The sequence below is a fragment of the Euwallacea similis genome, chromosome 18, assembly GCF_039881205.1.
Source record: "Euwallacea similis isolate ESF13 chromosome 18, ESF131.1, whole genome shotgun sequence".
Lineage (NCBI taxonomy): Eukaryota > Metazoa > Arthropoda > Insecta > Coleoptera > Curculionidae > Euwallacea > Euwallacea similis.
In genome coordinates this window covers 788505-807309 of record NC_089626.1, presented here as the reverse complement: position 1 = coordinate 807309, position 18805 = coordinate 788505, and the positions used below count along the sequence as shown (strand labels likewise).

General features: G+C 35.4%; 2 protein-coding genes across 2 annotated transcripts in view; both read left to right on the top strand.

Annotated features, from left to right (window-relative positions):
• Positions 1 to 18805, top strand: part of Tmem63 (transmembrane protein 63) — a 109609-nt gene that overhangs the window by 79105 nt on the left and 11699 nt on the right. The gene's annotated exons all lie outside the window — the stretch shown is intronic.
• LOC136414866 (histone-lysine N-methyltransferase, H3 lysine-79 specific-like) lies at positions 220 to 18744 on the top strand. The gene is made up of 11 exons (XM_066399094.1): positions 220 to 474; positions 5720 to 5760; positions 9815 to 9953; positions 10015 to 10320; positions 10380 to 10817; positions 11931 to 12131; positions 12196 to 14037; positions 14124 to 14378; positions 14468 to 14534; positions 14593 to 15070; positions 15331 to 18744. The coding sequence occupies exons 1-11, from the start codon at positions 397 to 399 to the stop codon at positions 15518 to 15520; spliced, it is 4035 nt and encodes a 1344-aa protein (XP_066255191.1). The 5' UTR covers positions 220 to 396; the 3' UTR covers positions 15521 to 18744.

Below are 18805 nucleotides of genomic sequence, written 5' to 3'. Positions count from 1 at the left end.
GTTTGGCCCAGAACCCATAAATCAGACCCATAAATACGGACACCCCCACTTTTACCAAACCGTACCACCATATCGATATCGAGTCCACTATTGGGTATCTTTTCTTTCTTCACTAAGGCCATCTAGGGGAGTCGCAGGTACTCCTTAATCAGTAACGGACAATTGACATATTGTCAAATAAAAAGTCAATCAATCCAAATACTTGGCAACGTCGGAATTAAACAGTAACATTGCGCGCGCAAAGGTTATGCACGGTGATGGCGTGTTTTGCTGTGTGAAATTTTGTGGAACTTTGTGTCAAAATGACTGTTTTAGAGTGTTGAAAAATAAATTAATAAATGGTTGGAGCCTCTAGTGACTTTGAGTGGTTCAGTTAGTGCAAAATACCCGAAGGATATGGAGTTGAAACTGCATTCCCCAGCGGGTGCAGAGCCAGTGTTGTACACTTGGCCGTTAACCTCGGGTCGTGGAAATGTAAGAAGGATAATAAAAACACATCTTTATATATTATGCAGCAATCGGTTAACTGTGCTATTGCTAAACATTGAGAGTCCTCTGATTTTTTAGAACTATAAATAAACAGTATTTTAATCCCCACGGAGGCATCAGTCAGGGCTATTTCTTAGATATACCTAAATAAATTTCATCCTTCCAACATAACTTATTACCATTGATGTTACCTAACCTAATGGTTAAGCTAGTTTTCAACGTAGTAAACTGTAGATTAATGTTGCTATCTAGGCACTGCACTGCAGTGTAAAAAAGATAGTAGATAATTGGTTTTTTTATGCTCTTAGATACTTTAAAGAGGCCTCATTGTGTGTGGTATACAGATACTATATTTAATTAAGTCTAAAATTAGATTGGTTGGTCTTTTAAAATAGACCTAACAGTTGATTGAAATAACCTACAAATTTAAGAATACCCACCTTGAGTTTGTTTTTGTTATTGTTTCAGTCATTCTTTACTTTCTGAATTTTTTTTGACACACACTTAATATTGGTATCAATAATGACAATTGCCAAAAACACTCCCTCACATGACTTTGAGAGCCTTGTCACCACTTGACTGAGATTAAGATAAATTTGATTCAAGTATAATTCAATTTTCACTGACAATTAATATTACCAATTGATGTTTATTGTGCTTTTAAATTAATAAACATAAAATAAACACAAAATATAACTTTGGGATAATCAAAGGGATGCTCAGCAATCTCCTAAAATAGGCAAATAATCAGATATTTTGCAAACATTTCTTGTCAGTAATTCCATAATTTCAGTCTACTAGGTAAGCAATTCTGACATAAGTTTGTTTATTGAAATAAGTAGAAACATAATCATAAACCTTCTACTTTAGTGGTAAATATACAAGGTGTCTGGCTTTTCTGTAGTTCAGTGTTGTCAACATTTTAAACTCGAATCAGTCAGTCTATTTTACTTTTAATATATTCATATTTGTGTGTAACAGTATTAATTTAACTGTTTTAACAGCTTTGACATCATCCACATTTCCCCCCGGCTTTTAACAACTTGCTCTCTATTATTTAACCACTAACACACCTTGATGAAGGTAATAAAAATTATCAAAAGCTCAGCACCTTTTTTTTCCTACTACTTAAGTGTGGGATGGTGTAATTAGTCTGTTAACACTACCTTCCTCTTTTTGCCCAAAGTTAAGTTATCAAATTCATTAAAGCAAATTAAAGAAACCATAGGTATTTACCTAAGACACATAACTAAAACCATTCCAATCAAATTTTCTTATTAAAGTTCATACCCATTTGAAACAATTTGCCTGCATGCAACATCCATTCCCAGAGTTCTTCCTTCAACTTGCTTCTTAATAACAACCAAGACCCCAAAAGGAAGGCCTTCATTTTGCATCTAAGCTGTAAAAATTTCACTTAGTGCAATAAACAATAGATTCATAAAATTTAGGTAAGTATTTGCAACTGGTAGTATTTCTAATGCATCTGAATGAAGGTGTCTGATAAAACGTATTTCAAACTAGACATTCTGACTACACAACAAAATTACCTGCATGCCTGGGAATGCAACTCCAGATTCACAATTGTGTTCCAACAGAATCATGTGGTGGTGATCTCCTCCTGTGGTTTTGGATAACAAACACACTGCTTAAACAATTGTACTATTATCATTTTATTACCTATGTGTATCAAAGAATGCTTTCCTGGTATCAATTTCTTCAACCATAAAGTGGTCGCTTGTCATTCTCATTGCATAACTCTATGACAAATATTTTTTTAATATGTTTTATGCTGAAGAGTTACCTAAATTAGTACGAAGAGAGCCTTTAAAATGCATAACAAAACGTTTGTCAATATATCTTTAGGCACAATTTATAAGTGTTTGTCAATGAAATCCCAGGCAGGAAGATTTCACTACCATTAACAATCAGCTTTGTTAAGTCATTAATATAAAACGGGGTGAATGTGGGACCTCGTGCGATCGATCCTACATGTGCATACTGTAAGGATAATGTGCTATCACACAAGCATGACCTAAACCACTTGAAAGCCTCACCCTTGATGCCGTACAAATACAGATTATGTAGGAGAAGGTCATGATTTACGTAGTCAAATGCTTTCAAAAAATCTAAAAGTACTTCAGTCATTGTGGTTGAGTTTAATAAATTTCGAAAAGAGAAAATAGCACCACGTCACAAGTCAAGGTGAAAGTCACTAAAATCCATTAAACTCTTTGAAAAATATGAAGCTGAACCTCTTTTTATTTGTTTATCTTATTAGTTACAAAATTCAGAACTCAATCCTTTCAAAAAATCTAAACGTGTATGTATCAAATACATGCAAAACAGCTAAGTGCACATGAATCAAGTTTATGAATTAAAACTTTAAATTCCCTAATTGAATAACAATTACCTATACACGGCTCATACCAGGCCTATAAGCTTGTACTACTGTCCCGTGCCTGCTATCCCACCGACGTACAGGGTGTTAACAGTATAAAATGATTTCATAACGTAAAAGCCGTTTATTCTAACTTAAAGAGCAAATTAAATAGGCGATTAGTGGAGTGTGCTAAAAAGTTAAACGGGTGTCGAGATGATTCACAGTTCCGACGGTGGTTCCCATAGACTATTTCCCGAAGAGTGGCGATTAGCGCTAAAAACATTATCTTACTCTCCATTAAAGTCAGTGTGTCATGTAGCCAAGAGTAATTAGGTTTATGAATATGCGGGATGTACGTCGTGGTTTATAAATGTCCAAAGTGAAATTCATCGCGGATATATATACATGTATACAGGGTGTCCCAGATAAGGATGAACAGCATGGGGATCTCGGAAACGGTAATAGATACAAAATGGTTTAAATTGGGAAAAAGTTAGGCAATTTAAAGCAAATTAATAATCTGTTTTTATATCGACGAAATTCCGAATGGTTACGAAGATATCCGGAAAAAAACGAATTTGGCGGTTTTCGTTTTTTGCAAATAACTCTTATACGGTTATAGTTAGAGGAATAAAAGTTTTACATTATTAAAGCACTTTTTTGAGAACTGTTTAGCAGTGTTGCCAGTTTTCTTGTTACATCCTTACTTTCGGAGAAAAATGAGTAAACTTTTGATTTTCATATGGGCGTGATATCAATTATTTATATTTTCAAAATCGTCATAAAATTCCCTTTTCAGCCATGCATTACATTTAATATTTTTCTCAGAAACTCTATGAGTTATAGCCATTAAAGCATTTTTTGATAAGTAGGCCATGATTTTGACTTATAGTAATGGTGCACATTAAATAAATGAATGCTGTGGAAACGTCAACATTTGATTCGATCCAAGTTTAGCCGCATTGTTGTTATTAAATACATAATTTGAAACAATTATTTTTTTAATTTTAGGGTGATACCAGTAATATATTTATACTTTTAAATAATGTTGACGTTTCCACAGCATTCATTTATTTAATGTGCACCATTACTATAAGTCAAAATCATGGCCTACTTATCAAAAAATGCTTTAATGGCTATAACTCATAGAGTTTCTGAGAAAAATATTAAATGCAATGCATGGCTGAAAAGGGAATTTTATGACGATTTTGAAAATATAAATAATTGATATCACGCCCATATGAAAATCAAAAGTTTACTCATTTTTCTCCGAAAGTAAGGATGTAACAAGAAAACTGGCAACACTGCTAAACAGTTCTCAAAAAAGTGCTTTAATAATGTAAAACTTTTATTCCTCTAACTATAACCGTATAAGAGTTATTTGCAAAAAACGAAAACCGCCAAATTCGTTTTTTTCCGGATATCTTCGTAACCATTCGGAATTTCGTCGATATAAAAACAGATTATTAATTTGCTTTAAATTGCCTAACTTTTTCCCAATTTAAACCATTTTGTATCTATTACCGTTTCCAAGATCCCCATGCTGTTCATCCTTATCTGGGACACCCTGTATATGTGTCGAACCCTGAAGCTCCACGATAAGATGGATTTTCTTTCAATTTGAAAAAAATAGTTTTATCCGATTGTTCTCTTTCAGGATGCCGATTGAAATTAGTTTCGGACGCACTGTCGGAGTTATTATTACGTTGAATAAAACATTTTGTATTTTTCTTAGTTTTCGTTAGACATTTTGACAAGCGAACCAAATATGCAGCATAGAATTTTTCGTAATTCGTTAATCAAGCAAACAACCAACATAGCGCGTTTTGGATGTTGAGACGGATATTGAACTAATTTTCAATTAGAAATTTAAGTGTGAATTTTTTGTTTCTGAAGATGCTTTTTGCCCTTATCTCTGCGTGATGTTATTTATTATCTCAATTAACACCAATCTGGTTTTCCCTGATTTTTTACTCGATTGTGCAATTTGTCCTGCATTGATTGATATTGAACTAAATTGCGACCCCACCTTAGTACGTAATAAGGGATTGAGAAAATTGAATTTTACTCGAGAAGATAAGCGTTAAGTGTGTTACTTAAAATGTGGTGATTGTCATTGATAACTGTATTCGTTTTAATTTACAATTGACCAACTTACGGGTCCTCGTCCTGAAGTATCAAAAAAGCAAGACCAGCCATTATTATTTATTGCACCAATTTGTTTTATTTATATTAATGTTTACTTAGTTTCGATGGATGTGCTGAAACACTGCAAACGTGAAGTTTTAAAATTATTATGTTCCGTTACATAACGAGCCCGTTTAAAATGAATTTGTTTAATTAACCAAAAGTACCATCACGCTCGCGTAAAATTCCTGTGTCCCCTCTAGCAGCGCTCCAGGACATAACGACTTCGCCTTGAAAGGGTTATTAGTGATGGCAGTTTCATTGCCCACTTTCATATGCATTCCTTTGAACGTTTTTTTTTCAGGTACCCATAAAGTCAATTGTCATTTTTACAAGCTCCCAGTAATTCAAACCCCGCTATTATTCAGATGATTTATTGGGTTGCAATTACCCAAGCCCTTAAATGCCATTTATTAAGCCTTGGCTGAGGGTCCTCTGCAGAGTAGCTGAATTTACGGTCCTCCTCTTCGTGTTTACGTGAGCTCTCTCACGCGGCAGCCGCCGCCTGGGCCGCTTTATTTTGCACGGATGGAATAGAATGTGAAATGCGGACGCAGAGGCCAAGTTGGTCCAAAAATGGACTAGAATACCTATAGTCTATTTAGTTCGTCTTTTTCGGCTTTGTATCATCGTAACTTAATCATGCATTCTTTGTTTCAGGATAAGCACGATGGGGCACTCGAAATTGTAGAAACAATTAGGTGGGTATATAAACATGCAAATCCAACAGTATCTGCATTGATATGGCACTGACGACCAAATCAGTTGTACCCTGTATCTCACAAAAATGTTCAAGACTTCATCGAATAAGATAACATAACCCGATTCATATTTCCGTAGCGTCAACCACATTTTCAATTAACGCTCATTAAACCGTTTTTTTTCCTTTTTTTTTTTTGTTAACGAACAATAGTAAGTGGTAGGAAATTGGCAACGTCGACGTCTCAAACGCGTGGGCTCCAGAACAGAGGGCATAGAAGCTGAAAGCAGGGCCCCTATCGATTTTTCTCGACTGTGACCTTAACCCCTCATCCCTCGGGGGTGAGTGACACAGTTGAAGGGACGGGATTGTAAGGTGCATAAGCGATTTTAAAATGTACGCCTCTTTATTTTGCGCCCTATATTTTACAGAATAACCTATTATTCTATAATTATGCTTCGTTTTTGTTCTTTGAGTTCAGTTGATCCAAGCTGTAATTCACAGCCATTGGAGACCTTTAAATTAAAGACTATCTGCACACAACGGCCCACACTAAATCTATACCGGTATTATACCTACAGTGAGTCACGAAAGTATTCCAACAAAACATAAATTAATATAATATCGCTATTTAGATCATGTATGGCAAATTAAATTATCTTATCAAGAATAGAATTTCTATGGATAAATAAATTAAAAAAAAATTATAACAAATACTGTCCTGTTTAAGAGGCATTTGAGATATTGTTTATTTTGACCCACAAAAGTATCCGAATACTTTAAAAAGGAACAAATTGTATAAACTGTGAATAATATTTTGATCAAAATGTACAAACATTTGTCAGTTAACGTTGTAAAGTTAAAAGCTAAATATCGTTTACCACCATTGATTATTGTTTATAAAAATGACAAGGAAAAGACATGAAGCTGCGGTTCGTGAACGAGAATTAATGCTAAAGTGGCACAACGAAGGGAAAAAATATGCAGAAATTGCTGGTTTGTTCACAGAAGTAAATCAACTATCTCGTAAGTCTTAAAAAACAACAAGACGCAGAGAAATATCATCTATAAACGTCGATTAGGAAGATCAAAAATATTGACAAAACATGAAAAAAAATGCGGAAAATCCTTTTATTTCTGCACCAAAGTTAGCGGAATGTGCCTTAACTCAATTTGCAAAAGAAGTACATCCTGAATTATATAGACGCTTGTTAAGAAATAACGACATACATGGACGAGTTCCTAGAAAGGAACCTTATATCAACCAGAAAAACCAAAAAAATTATCGAAGCTTTGCAAAATTGTACATAGTTAAGGATAACACATTTTGTGATTAAGTACTTTTCTCTGATGAAAGCAAGTACAATGTTTTTGGCAGTGATGGACATCGAAAAATGTGGAGGAAAAAGAATGTCGAACTAGATCCGAGAAATTTATGTGCAACTGTTAAACATGGGGGTGGCTAGGTGATAGTACGGGGGTGCGTGGCGGCAAGTGAAGTTGGAAACGTTGTCTTTATAGACGTAATAATGGATAAAATGAAACATTTCAAAATTTAAAAAAATAATTCAAAAGAAAATGTAAAAAAAATGCGATTGCCAGAAGATTATTGGTTTCAAGAGGACAATGACCCAAAGCACACAGCCCATAGATTGAAAACTTAGTTGATTTATAAGAACCCTCACTTATTACAAACTCTATCACAAATCCCAGATATGAACCCTGTCGAACATTTGTGGGATGAAATTGAAAAAAGACTAAGAATTTACCCCATCACCTCTAAGGACAGTTTAACCAAATAACCTGAACTAACCAAATATACATATCTTGGAGTCCTAAAATTTTATTTATGTCCAAGTGATGCCAAAAAGGGATCTCATTAAAAATTAAAATATTAAAAATCTATTTGCTTTCATTTTGTTCGAATAATTTTATGAGTTAAATTTTATTAGTTACACAGAAAAATGATAATTTAAATTGGCTGCATGCAATTATTTGAAATATTATTTTAGTCTTATTTAATGAAAATTAATGTACTTTTATATAATATAACTCATCTGATTTTTTTATGATGTATAGGAATCATAAAGCATTTTATGTCAAAAACTAAACGCCGTTCGAATGGTTTTGTAATTCACTGTATGTACTGTAACAGTTTTAATAGTAAAGGTAGTTTGTAACAAATCATTTGAATTGTCGATATTTGTATTCAATTCAAATTGTATGGTATCCTAACCCAGGAGAAATGATAGTGCAATCTTGTGGTTTATACTTTATTTTACAATTTTTGCTTTAATTTATTAATGTTTGTTTAAGTAAATGTAATAAGTTATTTGCTGATATTCACATTTACCTATTTTATCGCGTTAAAAAGGATGCCCTTCTGGAAAGCTTTAAAATAAAAAATGCTAAGAAAACCTTGTATAATTTACTTCGTTTAGTAAATGTATAAATAAGTAAATATTTACATTAATAAAAAAGAGAAATGCCATGTCCACCTACTACACGGCCTGTCGAAAATACTTAAATTCGTTAAGCTTTGTTTTCGGTCCGATCAAATAAAGAAATCAATCAGAAGGGACTTTTTTTATACAATTGAATTTTCACCAAAATAAATTTTGAATCCATTAAATATTATATTGTTCCTCGGAAAAAGGACAAAAAGAATTTTCTACTTCAATCATATTACTGAAAGGCCTGAATATTGAATTACTTAGACTCGTTACCACACCCAATCACCGTGTATTTTGATTTTAAATATTTTAACTGATTAATTTACTAGTGTCATAATTGCATGTTTATGGTCTCTACGTGAAATCCTACCATTTGTCAGGAATTTGGGCGAAATTCTCCACAGATTTCCAGTGACAGAAATTTATTAGAGTTCCATTTATTTATTTTAGTTTTTCAATTTGGATACGTCACCACTCATTACCACGAGCACTTAGAGCAGTCGTCAACATCTAATCGGCACAGAAACTGCAAAAAAGTTTCTCTTTTCTATGGGTTCAGAGTTCGCTCGCACGAATCCGTTTCAGATTTAGCATCCTATCGGGTAATGCCATCATTATCCATCTTACGAAAGTAAGTAGGATAAGCGGTTTATATAGAGCTCTTTGAATTTTATAATTTCGCTTGAAAAGATGCAAATACTGTTTAGCCCCATTATAGAGAAAATGGGACGTTTCTATTTCTCGATTTGCCTCAATTATCGGAAAATCCGGAAAACAATTCGTTTTGTTTCTTTATATTTTTCCCGATTTTGTATAGAGTACGAAATGTTCAGACATAACAAACAACGACCGGCATTCCATTAAAAGTTGGTTTCACTTTTTGGAAGGGGAAGCCGCCCCTGTGCCGTCATTTTGTAGCCCGAGATGTGACTAGTGTCTTCGATATTGGTGCATATGAGGCGAGGTCATACCGATTCTGATTTGCCAAGAAAGAAAAATAAAACCGTAACAAAACAACGCTACGGCCCGGTCCTTTTAAGAAAATTGATTTCCATTCAATTTCATTATTTTCATGAAAAACATGGAAAGTTTTAATTTTCTAACAAAACTTGGTATGTGATAGTGAAAAGTAAAAAGTAAAATGTTGTCCTGTAATTATTCCCTCAATTTTTTTGCGTACCGTCCCCTCGGAATAGTATAAAAACTTCGTTAAAATTGTCAAATTAGGGCAAAATTTTGGTTCTAAAATGTTCATTTTGTGGGACTCGTCATGATCTATAGGCCTCCGGAAATTGGTGGAAAAAGCCAAAAAAAAATTGGCCACGTAAATGGGGAATCCGTTGGTAATCCTATAATGAACAAAGAGTCCTTAAAATTTAACCGACATCGACGGTTTGAACATCGATTCAGATTAATAACACATTTCAATATTTTTCTTACCCTGCAATAACGTCATTAGCAATTCATCGACTTACATGTTCTTCTGTTTGAAACTTGAACATTTTTTTTTCAGATTATACTGACTCAAAAGGGCCTATCGATCTCTGTAGAACTGATTTTATATTTTTAAAATGCCCTCGAGTACCTAACAATAATTTACAGATGGGTTTGCGAAGACTTGCCCGAACTGAAACTGCCATTGGAAAACAACATTCTCTGTGATTATGATACAAAGAGCTACGCCAGCATGAAGTCACTGTGCGATAGATTTAATAGAGCAATTGATAGTGTTGTGGCATTGGTAAGTGGTTCAACTTCGCGTCTGACCAATAGCAATCCAAAATGTGTAATTTCTGTCATAGGAAAAGGGAACCTCACTGCCAGCCCAAAGATTAAATAAATATCCATCTAGAGGTCTCCTTCGTCACATTTTACAACAAACTTATAACACCGCAGTTACTGATCCAGAAAAATTAAATCAATACGAGCCTTTTTCTCCAGAAGTGTATGGGGAAACGTCGTATGATTTAGTTTGCCAGATGATCGATCAAATCGAAATTACCCCAGACGATGTGTTCATTGATTTAGGATCTGGTGTGGGACAGGTGGTTCTGCAAATGGCAGCAGCTACTCCCTGTAAAATTTGCCTTGGCTTAGAAAAAGCAGAGGTATGAAAGCTTGACAAAAGAGTATTGTGTCATGTTGGAGGATGGGCGGTTTCTTTCAGGTTCCAAGTCGCTATGCCGAGGCAATGAATAAGAACTTCAGAACTTGGATGCAATGGTATGGCAAGAAATACGGCGAATACAAGCTTATTCGAGGCGACTTTCTAACTGAAGAACATAGAGAGAAAATCAATCAAGCCACAATAGTTTTCGTAAATAATTTTGCTTTTGGGCCATCAGTGGACCACCAGCTCAAAGAAAGATTTGCCGATTTGAAAGACGGAGCTAGAATCGTGTCATCTAAAAGCTTTTGTCCTTTAAATTTTCGAATCACAGATCGAAATCTTAGCGATATTGGCACTATAATGCATGTTTCTGAAATGTCACCTTTGCGCGGATCGGTCTCTTGGACAGGAAAACCTGTGTCGTATTATCTTCATATTATTGATAGGACCAAGCTAGAGAGATATTTTCAACGGCTCAAGAAACCACAACTTAAGGTATGTGCTGGGTATCCTCGATTGGTTATTGGTAAGAAAGCATACACGTCTCAAGGAGATTTTTTAAATGAAATCTTCCACATAAGTGAAATAGTTGTAGTTATTAAAAAAAGTTAAATGAGGGAGTTGCGGATAATAGTGCGAAGCATATCTTAAAATTATAGCAAAATATTGTTATGGCTGGCACGCGGCCGCCGCAGGTAAAAAGATGAGAGCGAAAAAGCGTGAAATGTTCAATCGAGTGAATCATTGTTTCCTTTTGTATAGTACGTGGAGAATCTGGCGTGTTTGTTTATATTAATGTTTGCATGTTTGTGACAAAAGTGAGGAATCTTCTAGTTGTAGGATCTTTAGCTATGTGTATAAGGAGAGGGTGGTTAAGAGTGAGTGACCAATGCAGCTATAAGAACGAAACAATTGCAACAAACGGTACGAAAGTGTTTAGTAGTGAAATATTGATTTATTATTGAACTATTAGTTGGTGAATTGTAGTTTATTTGTTCAGTTAATAAATAGTGTTTACGTTGAAAGTGAGTATACTGGAATCATTCGAACTTCAAAGTCGGAACAATATGTGTACAAAGTGACTCAAAAATATTTGGCAATCGTAACATACATACATGTTTTTTAACGCGGCGTCCTCAATATTGCCTCTATGTCGGTATTGTTGTCTAGATATGTTATGTTTTAAGCGATCTTAATATAGCATATCTGCAGCTCCTCAGATCACCCAACATCGGTTAGAGAAAAACTCCTGCATTTAACTTTTTGGTCGATCTCTAATGCTTAAAGAATATGGAGCAATCCCGCTTAGGAGGGTCTAATAAGAACATGTAAAACGAAAACCTAGCTATGTCTAAGGTATCGTTAAAATCGCCATATTTCGAGCAAGTAAATAATGTGCCCTGATGTCATATTTCTAAGTAGTTTCCAATTACGTTGACGCAATTATACAGTAACCCTACAGAACAAATTAATTTTTCACTTCAAATTTACTTGATTTGTTGTTTTCCGCAGTTTTGTTTACCGAAGGTCAATAACGATTAGTGATGTAGACAAAATAATTAACGACTATTTATTTAAAATTATTAACCGAGTGATTTCCTACTATAGAATGCGGAAGATGAAAGTTCAAATTCGAATAGTCGCTACAAAAATGGCAAAAGAGACTTTTCCAAACATGTTGATTCTTCAACCGAGTCCGACAGTAATGACAGCAACTACGGCCCTACCACCAGGAAAGCTTGGTCCGACTACTGTTCAAACAAGGGCAAAAGTAGCCAGTCTGAAGACGAAGGAATTCCCAACGGAAAGGTAGGTTTCCTGTAGAGTACGTATCTATATTATATTATATTTTCTCATTTATCTTGTAATTTAGAAGCGTCACCCGAAGAAGATGCGCCGCAAGCAATCTCGCCCTAAATCTCAGGCCCAGCAAGATAAACAAGGACAGAAGAACGTCCCTAAAGGACGCAGGGGTAGAGTTAGAAAGGCGAAACCAAAGAAAACCATTAAAATTACTGGTCTTGATTTGCTTCACTCAGAAACATTATTAAGCACTTCTCCTCAAGCCATTGGCAAGAAGCTACCTCCTGCTCCTGGCTGCATAGACCAGCAATTAACCACGCTAAGTTCGGATGTTATCACTCACAACGAATTGGATATCCCAGCTGATCCTTCACAAACTCCCTACAGCTTGCAAGTTTTACTGGACATGTTTAGAGTCCAATATATGCAGATGATTCATCAGTTGAAGAATCCGGCATTTAAGACTACAGTCGAGAAGCAGATAGAAGAGGAAAAAGATCGGAATAAAAAGTTGAAGAATCGAGTTGCTCAGCTGGAGAAGCAGATAAAAGTATTAATCGATGATAGTGTGGCATTGCTTAAAACTCGGATGGTTGAACTAGAGATTAATGCTACTTCCCCAGTGGACTTATTATCTAGGGCTAAGCAGATAGTATGCCGACATAAAGAGTTACAGGCAAAGGCCAGCAAGCTGCAGGGGCAAGTAGCGAAACTTGAAACGGAAAGGGATAACTTGACAAGACAAAGGTCTGCGGAAGTCTGTGAAAAATACATAGGACCAGATGCAGCTAAGGAACTTTCTCCCAGTAGGGCCCAGGAATACATCTTGAGAGAAATATCTTCAACTTTGACTCAAAGGAAGAAGTTACAGAACGAAGTCCAGAAATTGGAAAGGGAGGTGGTTTCTTTGCAGAAACAAGGAGACGAAAGAAAACAAGCGCAGGTGTTAATCTCTACCAGGCAACAACCACCACCTAAAGTTTCGCGCAAATCTCGGGAATACAGGACGCGATCGCAAGATTGGCCTGATGTACCCGATATTGCTAAGATTGAAGAGCAAAACCCTGAAATATTGGCCCAAAAAATATTAGAAACCGGCCGAAAAATCGAGGCTAGCAAACTATCTGCTGTGACTAATAGCAAAGTGGCATCATATCCAAATCATAAGCCTGGGCCGAGCACGCAGAAAGGCGTAGTTCGTAATCATATGCCAGCTCCATTACCTGTCACCAAGCGACAAAAAACAGCACATAACTATCAATCTACGATAGGTTCTACAAGCACCAGCAGTACTTCGACAAATACCCAGAATCTGAAGGTCCAGGAAGCTCCTCGGATAGCCAACTTCGAAGACCGTCTCAAGAGCATCATAACTTCTGTACTAAACGAAGATCAACAGACCAGGACCAAACAAAGCCAAATACCAGCTCCCCAGTTGCAGTATGGAGCAAATGTTTCAACTCAGCACCCAACATCCGCAATGGCCTCTCAAGCACCACCTCCGGTTACGCAGAACTTCGTTGCGCCTCACTATCAAGTGCCTCACGCGCAAGTCGGAAAAGTTGCTGCTCCATCTGCAGAACAACCAGACTACACTCAAGTATCTCCAGCTAAATTAGCCCTTCGAAGACATTTGTCACAAGAGAAGTTATCCAACGCTCATCCCAACTTTAATCCATCTGAAGGTCTTGTTGGAAAGCTCTCTACTGCCCATCCAACGTTTAATACTTCAGAGGGTCTTGTTGCCACTCGTACAATTGGGGATTTGGTGTCTGGAGAGATCGAGCGGACTCTGGAAATATCGAATCAATCCATAATTAATGCTGCAGTGGATATGAGTGATATTCAGAACACCCCTATTGTATCTTCAAAATCCGTTGTCAATGCAAATATACCGCCACGCCCAGAGAGGGTAAGTAGTAGCAGCGTGTTCCCTTAAAATAATCGGGACCTTTGTCAGATTGAACTGATCAAGACGTAATAACAAACTAATTGCAGGTAAGCGTGAAGGTGTTAAATCCGCCGCCTGAAGGGGTAAACAACCCGCCAACTCCCAAAGAAGCTCCTCCGGAGCCGATGAGGCAAGTCTACAGCCCTATCTCGAGACCGTCTTCGGCTGAAGGCGGGCTTGAAGGATTGGCTTATATGGCGTACATGCATTCACATGTGAAAGTAAATACTCCTCATCACTATGTGGGTGCTCCACAACCTTCACCAAGGCAGCAATTTTCTCCCAGAGCAATCATCCAACAGGTACTAATTGATTTGTTTGTGGTTGTTTTTAAGCATTCTAGTAATTCTTGTGTAACCTTGATGTATACCACATTTAATTCTAATTGCAGGCAACCGTTACTTCTGAAGATCAATTAAATTCCAACGGATCAAAACCGAGGCGATGTAAGGAAGAAGGTCGGTATTGTCTTAATATTATCTTATTTTTCTTTGCGAACAATATAATTGTACTCAGAAGTGGAGATAAATGAAGAGGACGGAGTTCTAGAAGAAAAGTGGCAGGACAAAATTAGTTCTGGCTTTGACCGCTTGGTGGCTTTTGCGTCAACCGAGCTAGATAAACGTCGCCGTTCTACAGATGGCGCTGAAAGTTGCAATACATCCCCAGATTCGGGTATAGGACTTGGTTTAGGAGATACTCATATTGTCGGTCCGTCCAAACAACCTATCAAGTTGCATCCGAAACCAACTCTTTTCAAAATGCCTGGAAATAAGAACTATTTGGAATCGTCGACCATTTTGGATCAAGGAGTAGATGAAGCTGGCCCTCCGAGGACGCCGTCTCCAACCTCTCCCAATCCGTATAACATCCACTTTAGTCCGGAACCTGTGAAGAGTCCCACCAGACTTAATCCTGCTTTATTGAAATATCAACGTTTCCCGGAAGAAAAGAAGAAACCTGACGCTCATTTCAAGAAGAAGTTTTACTACAGGTACTTAAGGGTACTTGGATAAATACACGATGCACGTCATTCAGGTTGCTTTAGATATTTATTCAATTCAAACAAATTCATTTTCTCTGGTACATTAAAAAGAATCTTGTGAAAGGGGTTACTAGAATAGCGGAAAATAACGCTTAACGTTGTCAGATCTCGTCAACAATTGGCTGATAACAGTTTCTCTTATATTCTTGAGTGCATCTCACAATGAATTTCCAATGAAGACTTGAGTTTGAGTATTCGCTATTTTATAGGGAGCATTGGAGAGACGACGAATGGAGTAAGCCAAGCGAAGAAAAGTTGGAAACGAGGCACGAACCTGTAAAAAACAAATTTCGACCTAAAGGAAAAATGTGGGATTGGAATCGTGATTCTCAACATGTTCCCGCCTCCGTCGGAAACGAATGGAGTCGGTCACATGACCCTTACTCATGGAAAAATTGACACCATCTGATGGATTATTACTACGGCAAGCTTTGTGCCGATTTCACACAGCAAATGTATAGGTGGTACTACCCCTACTACTTTTAAACTTGTAGCAAGTATGAATGGTTCATTGCATATGGATGTTTGTGTCTGTGTTTGCTTGTATCCATTTTATTGAAGCTGTGCAGATACCAACTAAGAAATTGAGACGTAGACCTCGACAACGACTTGAAAACTGTGCATTTATGGTGTTTTTTTGAGTTCTATTAAAACGTTTCTTAGTTAGGTTTTTGTTCACTCATTTGCGTCGCTAATGTAATTAAATAATTTTGGCCCTATTGCCAAATTTGAATATACATACATACATACAAATATATATAAATATATGTATATATATATATATTTATATATTTATATGTAAATGCTTATTGTTTATTCATTGAGATTGTCGGCTATGTGGTTTTATTGATACAAGTTTAGAAGTCCTTATCCTCAGTCGCTGTTCTTGGGGACTTTAGCCAATAATAATTGATGTTTTTGTGGTATGGTTATTTAAATTGCAAATCTGCAAAAACGAAATTGACTGCGAATTTGTGTTCATTATTTAATTCGGATGTTATCGTCTTTCGGTGTATCTCTGGTTCAAATTTTTTTTAGTAAGAGTTTAGATAAAATTATTTTAAAGTGGTTTAGTACAAATTCCTTTTATTTTCAAGTAAAGCAATGCGGGGTCGTCGATTAATGCGGTAAGTCCTTTGAGAAACATCTTATGCACTGAAACCTGTTAGGTGTTCCTTTGTGATTTTTTGCCCTGCTGCTCTTTACTTGTGATTTTAAAAGTAATCAAAGGTAAAAAAGACTAACTCGCTTAAGTATTTTTAGCATATGGGTCCCCAGTCTTCACAATGAAATTCAAATTTTTCATCAATTGTTAAACTGTGATCGATTCTTCAATTATGTTCTTTACAATAAAGTACAATTACCTAAATTAAGTGATCATCAAAGGATAAATTTAATTCAATAGTTTCATTGTTACTATCTATTTTATTATTTAGCAGTCCAGAACGAATATTTATTGACATTTTCGATTCAAATCCTGAACTTTATTTAATGATCTCTGATTTATCCAAACTCCCTTCAGGATTTATATATTGTTCTAACACAAGCAGACAGTTCACCTTCATTGTGTGGATATAGGAGACTCAAGAACATTTGCAGGTGTACAAATTTTCTTCTCTTTTATTCAGTTAAGCGGAACCTGTCAAATTGTTTGAGATTCAAATTCAAAAAACAATTACTTGAAAACAGGTTGTTAATGAACTTCATTTTTGTAGTTTATTCTTATTTATTGGTTCATTTGGCCTAGGAAAATGGTGTTCAACCATGTACTTGATATTTCTGCATGTAAACCTAACTTTGGAAAAACATTTTTTGGAGTTATAAGAGGAAGCAGTTTTGCTTTTTTTAGACTAAAATGAATTCGAAAGACTGCTTTTAAATATATCAAGTTTTTCAACTCTAAATAAATAATTAAGGTGATGTTCAAAAACGGAGGCTATTATTAGAGTTGCTAAACTTAGGAATATTTAAAGTCTGTTATTAGTTTTAAGCGGATCACTGCCTATTAATTAATTGACGTTCGTTTGTATCGGAATTATCTGAATTTCCTTAATTAAGAAACCATGGACAAAACTGGTATCGGTAGGTCTCAAGCAACATGTGTACATAAAATTTAAATAATTGAAATTTTAGTACAACCGTAGTTGTATATATGGTAGTAAATTATTTAAGTTAGTTAAATTACTTGTTCAATTCCTGTTTGACATTGAACAGTAGGTCTTTTATACATCACAAACACCAAAATAGTAATGTGGTCTATGCCAATAGTTGACACTTCAGCAACTCCCTAAATATTTATTGCAACATGGTGCGTTTGGAAAAATTAATGTTTATAAGCGAGAGAAGAAGTATTTCTGGCCGTGTTTCTTGGAGAAGGTAGCTCATTAAAATTTCGCATTTTGAAGTCTTCCTATGAACTACGAAGTAAACTATTAAGGTTCGAAAGTTGATGAACGAAAATTTTTTGTAATGAAATAACTGTAACGCTTTTATTAGAAAGGCGACCCTCGGAATCAAAAGTACGCCAGAAATATTTCTTCATAGGTGCGAAGTAGCGGTAAGTAACATAAAGTAAGTAGTTTTTAAAGTGCATGTAACTTTCCGTGTCGGTTATTCCGAGCCAAGCGCATTTGGCTGGCTCGTAAACATTTAGTTCAATTTTTGCTATATTTTTGTTTTATTTTTATTGGTGGAAATATTGTTTTCAACTTAATATTTCTTTACCATTATTTGTTATCTAATAATATATTACGTTTATGTTATAGTCTATATTTATTGCTATTATGTGTTCTTCGGTTTTGTTTCAAAAAATTCTATTATTTTTTTATTTACGTAAACCAGAATCATCAAATGGCACAGTTACTGTTGGCGGTTATTTTGAATACCTCTATACGTTCGTAGAGATGCTAATAAATCTTGTATTCTTTAACGACTGACAACAGTAATCAAATGTTGGTTGTAGATAGTGATACAAGGGTTAATGAAACAGGACAGTAATAATTCAAACAAAAACTGGATCTTTACTCACCAAAATAATTTCTGGATAAAGTGAAAATGCAGCGCAAATATTTTTAGTAACGTTCCAGTATTTGCCATTAAATTTTCTGAATTAAATATTTTTAAATTTCGTCCCTACATTTCGCATGTATCAATCAGTTGGTTTAACTGAAATGAAAATGCCCATCTAATGTGCCTTCTCCCTTGGGAATCGCTAATATATTAAGATTTATTAACAAACCGCGATAACTGTATCTGAAGTGTAAGGAAATAAAACAAATCAGTAACCTCTAATGCCAAGTAAAGAATACCTAATCTGTGCCTGTTAGCATTTCCATAATAAAAAATATTTTTCTCAACTTAACGCGACTCTTTGTTAGTATTAAAATAACGTTTCAAATGTTCATTAAATAATTGTAACTGAATGTTCTGTTCAGCTAGCATTTTATCTTAAACGTGGAATTAACTGTAAATGATCAAATACAGAGAAAACACTACTAAGTATTCGAGAGGAGTTGATTTCAAGATACTTAAATGTGAATAAAATAGTGTAGGTTTATGTTTTATTTAAGTCTGTAAATAAGGGTAACTTTACTGCCAGTTATTTAATAAATTTATTGTACCATTGTAATTTCTTATTTTCCCTCACGTACTGAGTCCTTTTTCAATCAACCTTCCTTTTCCAAA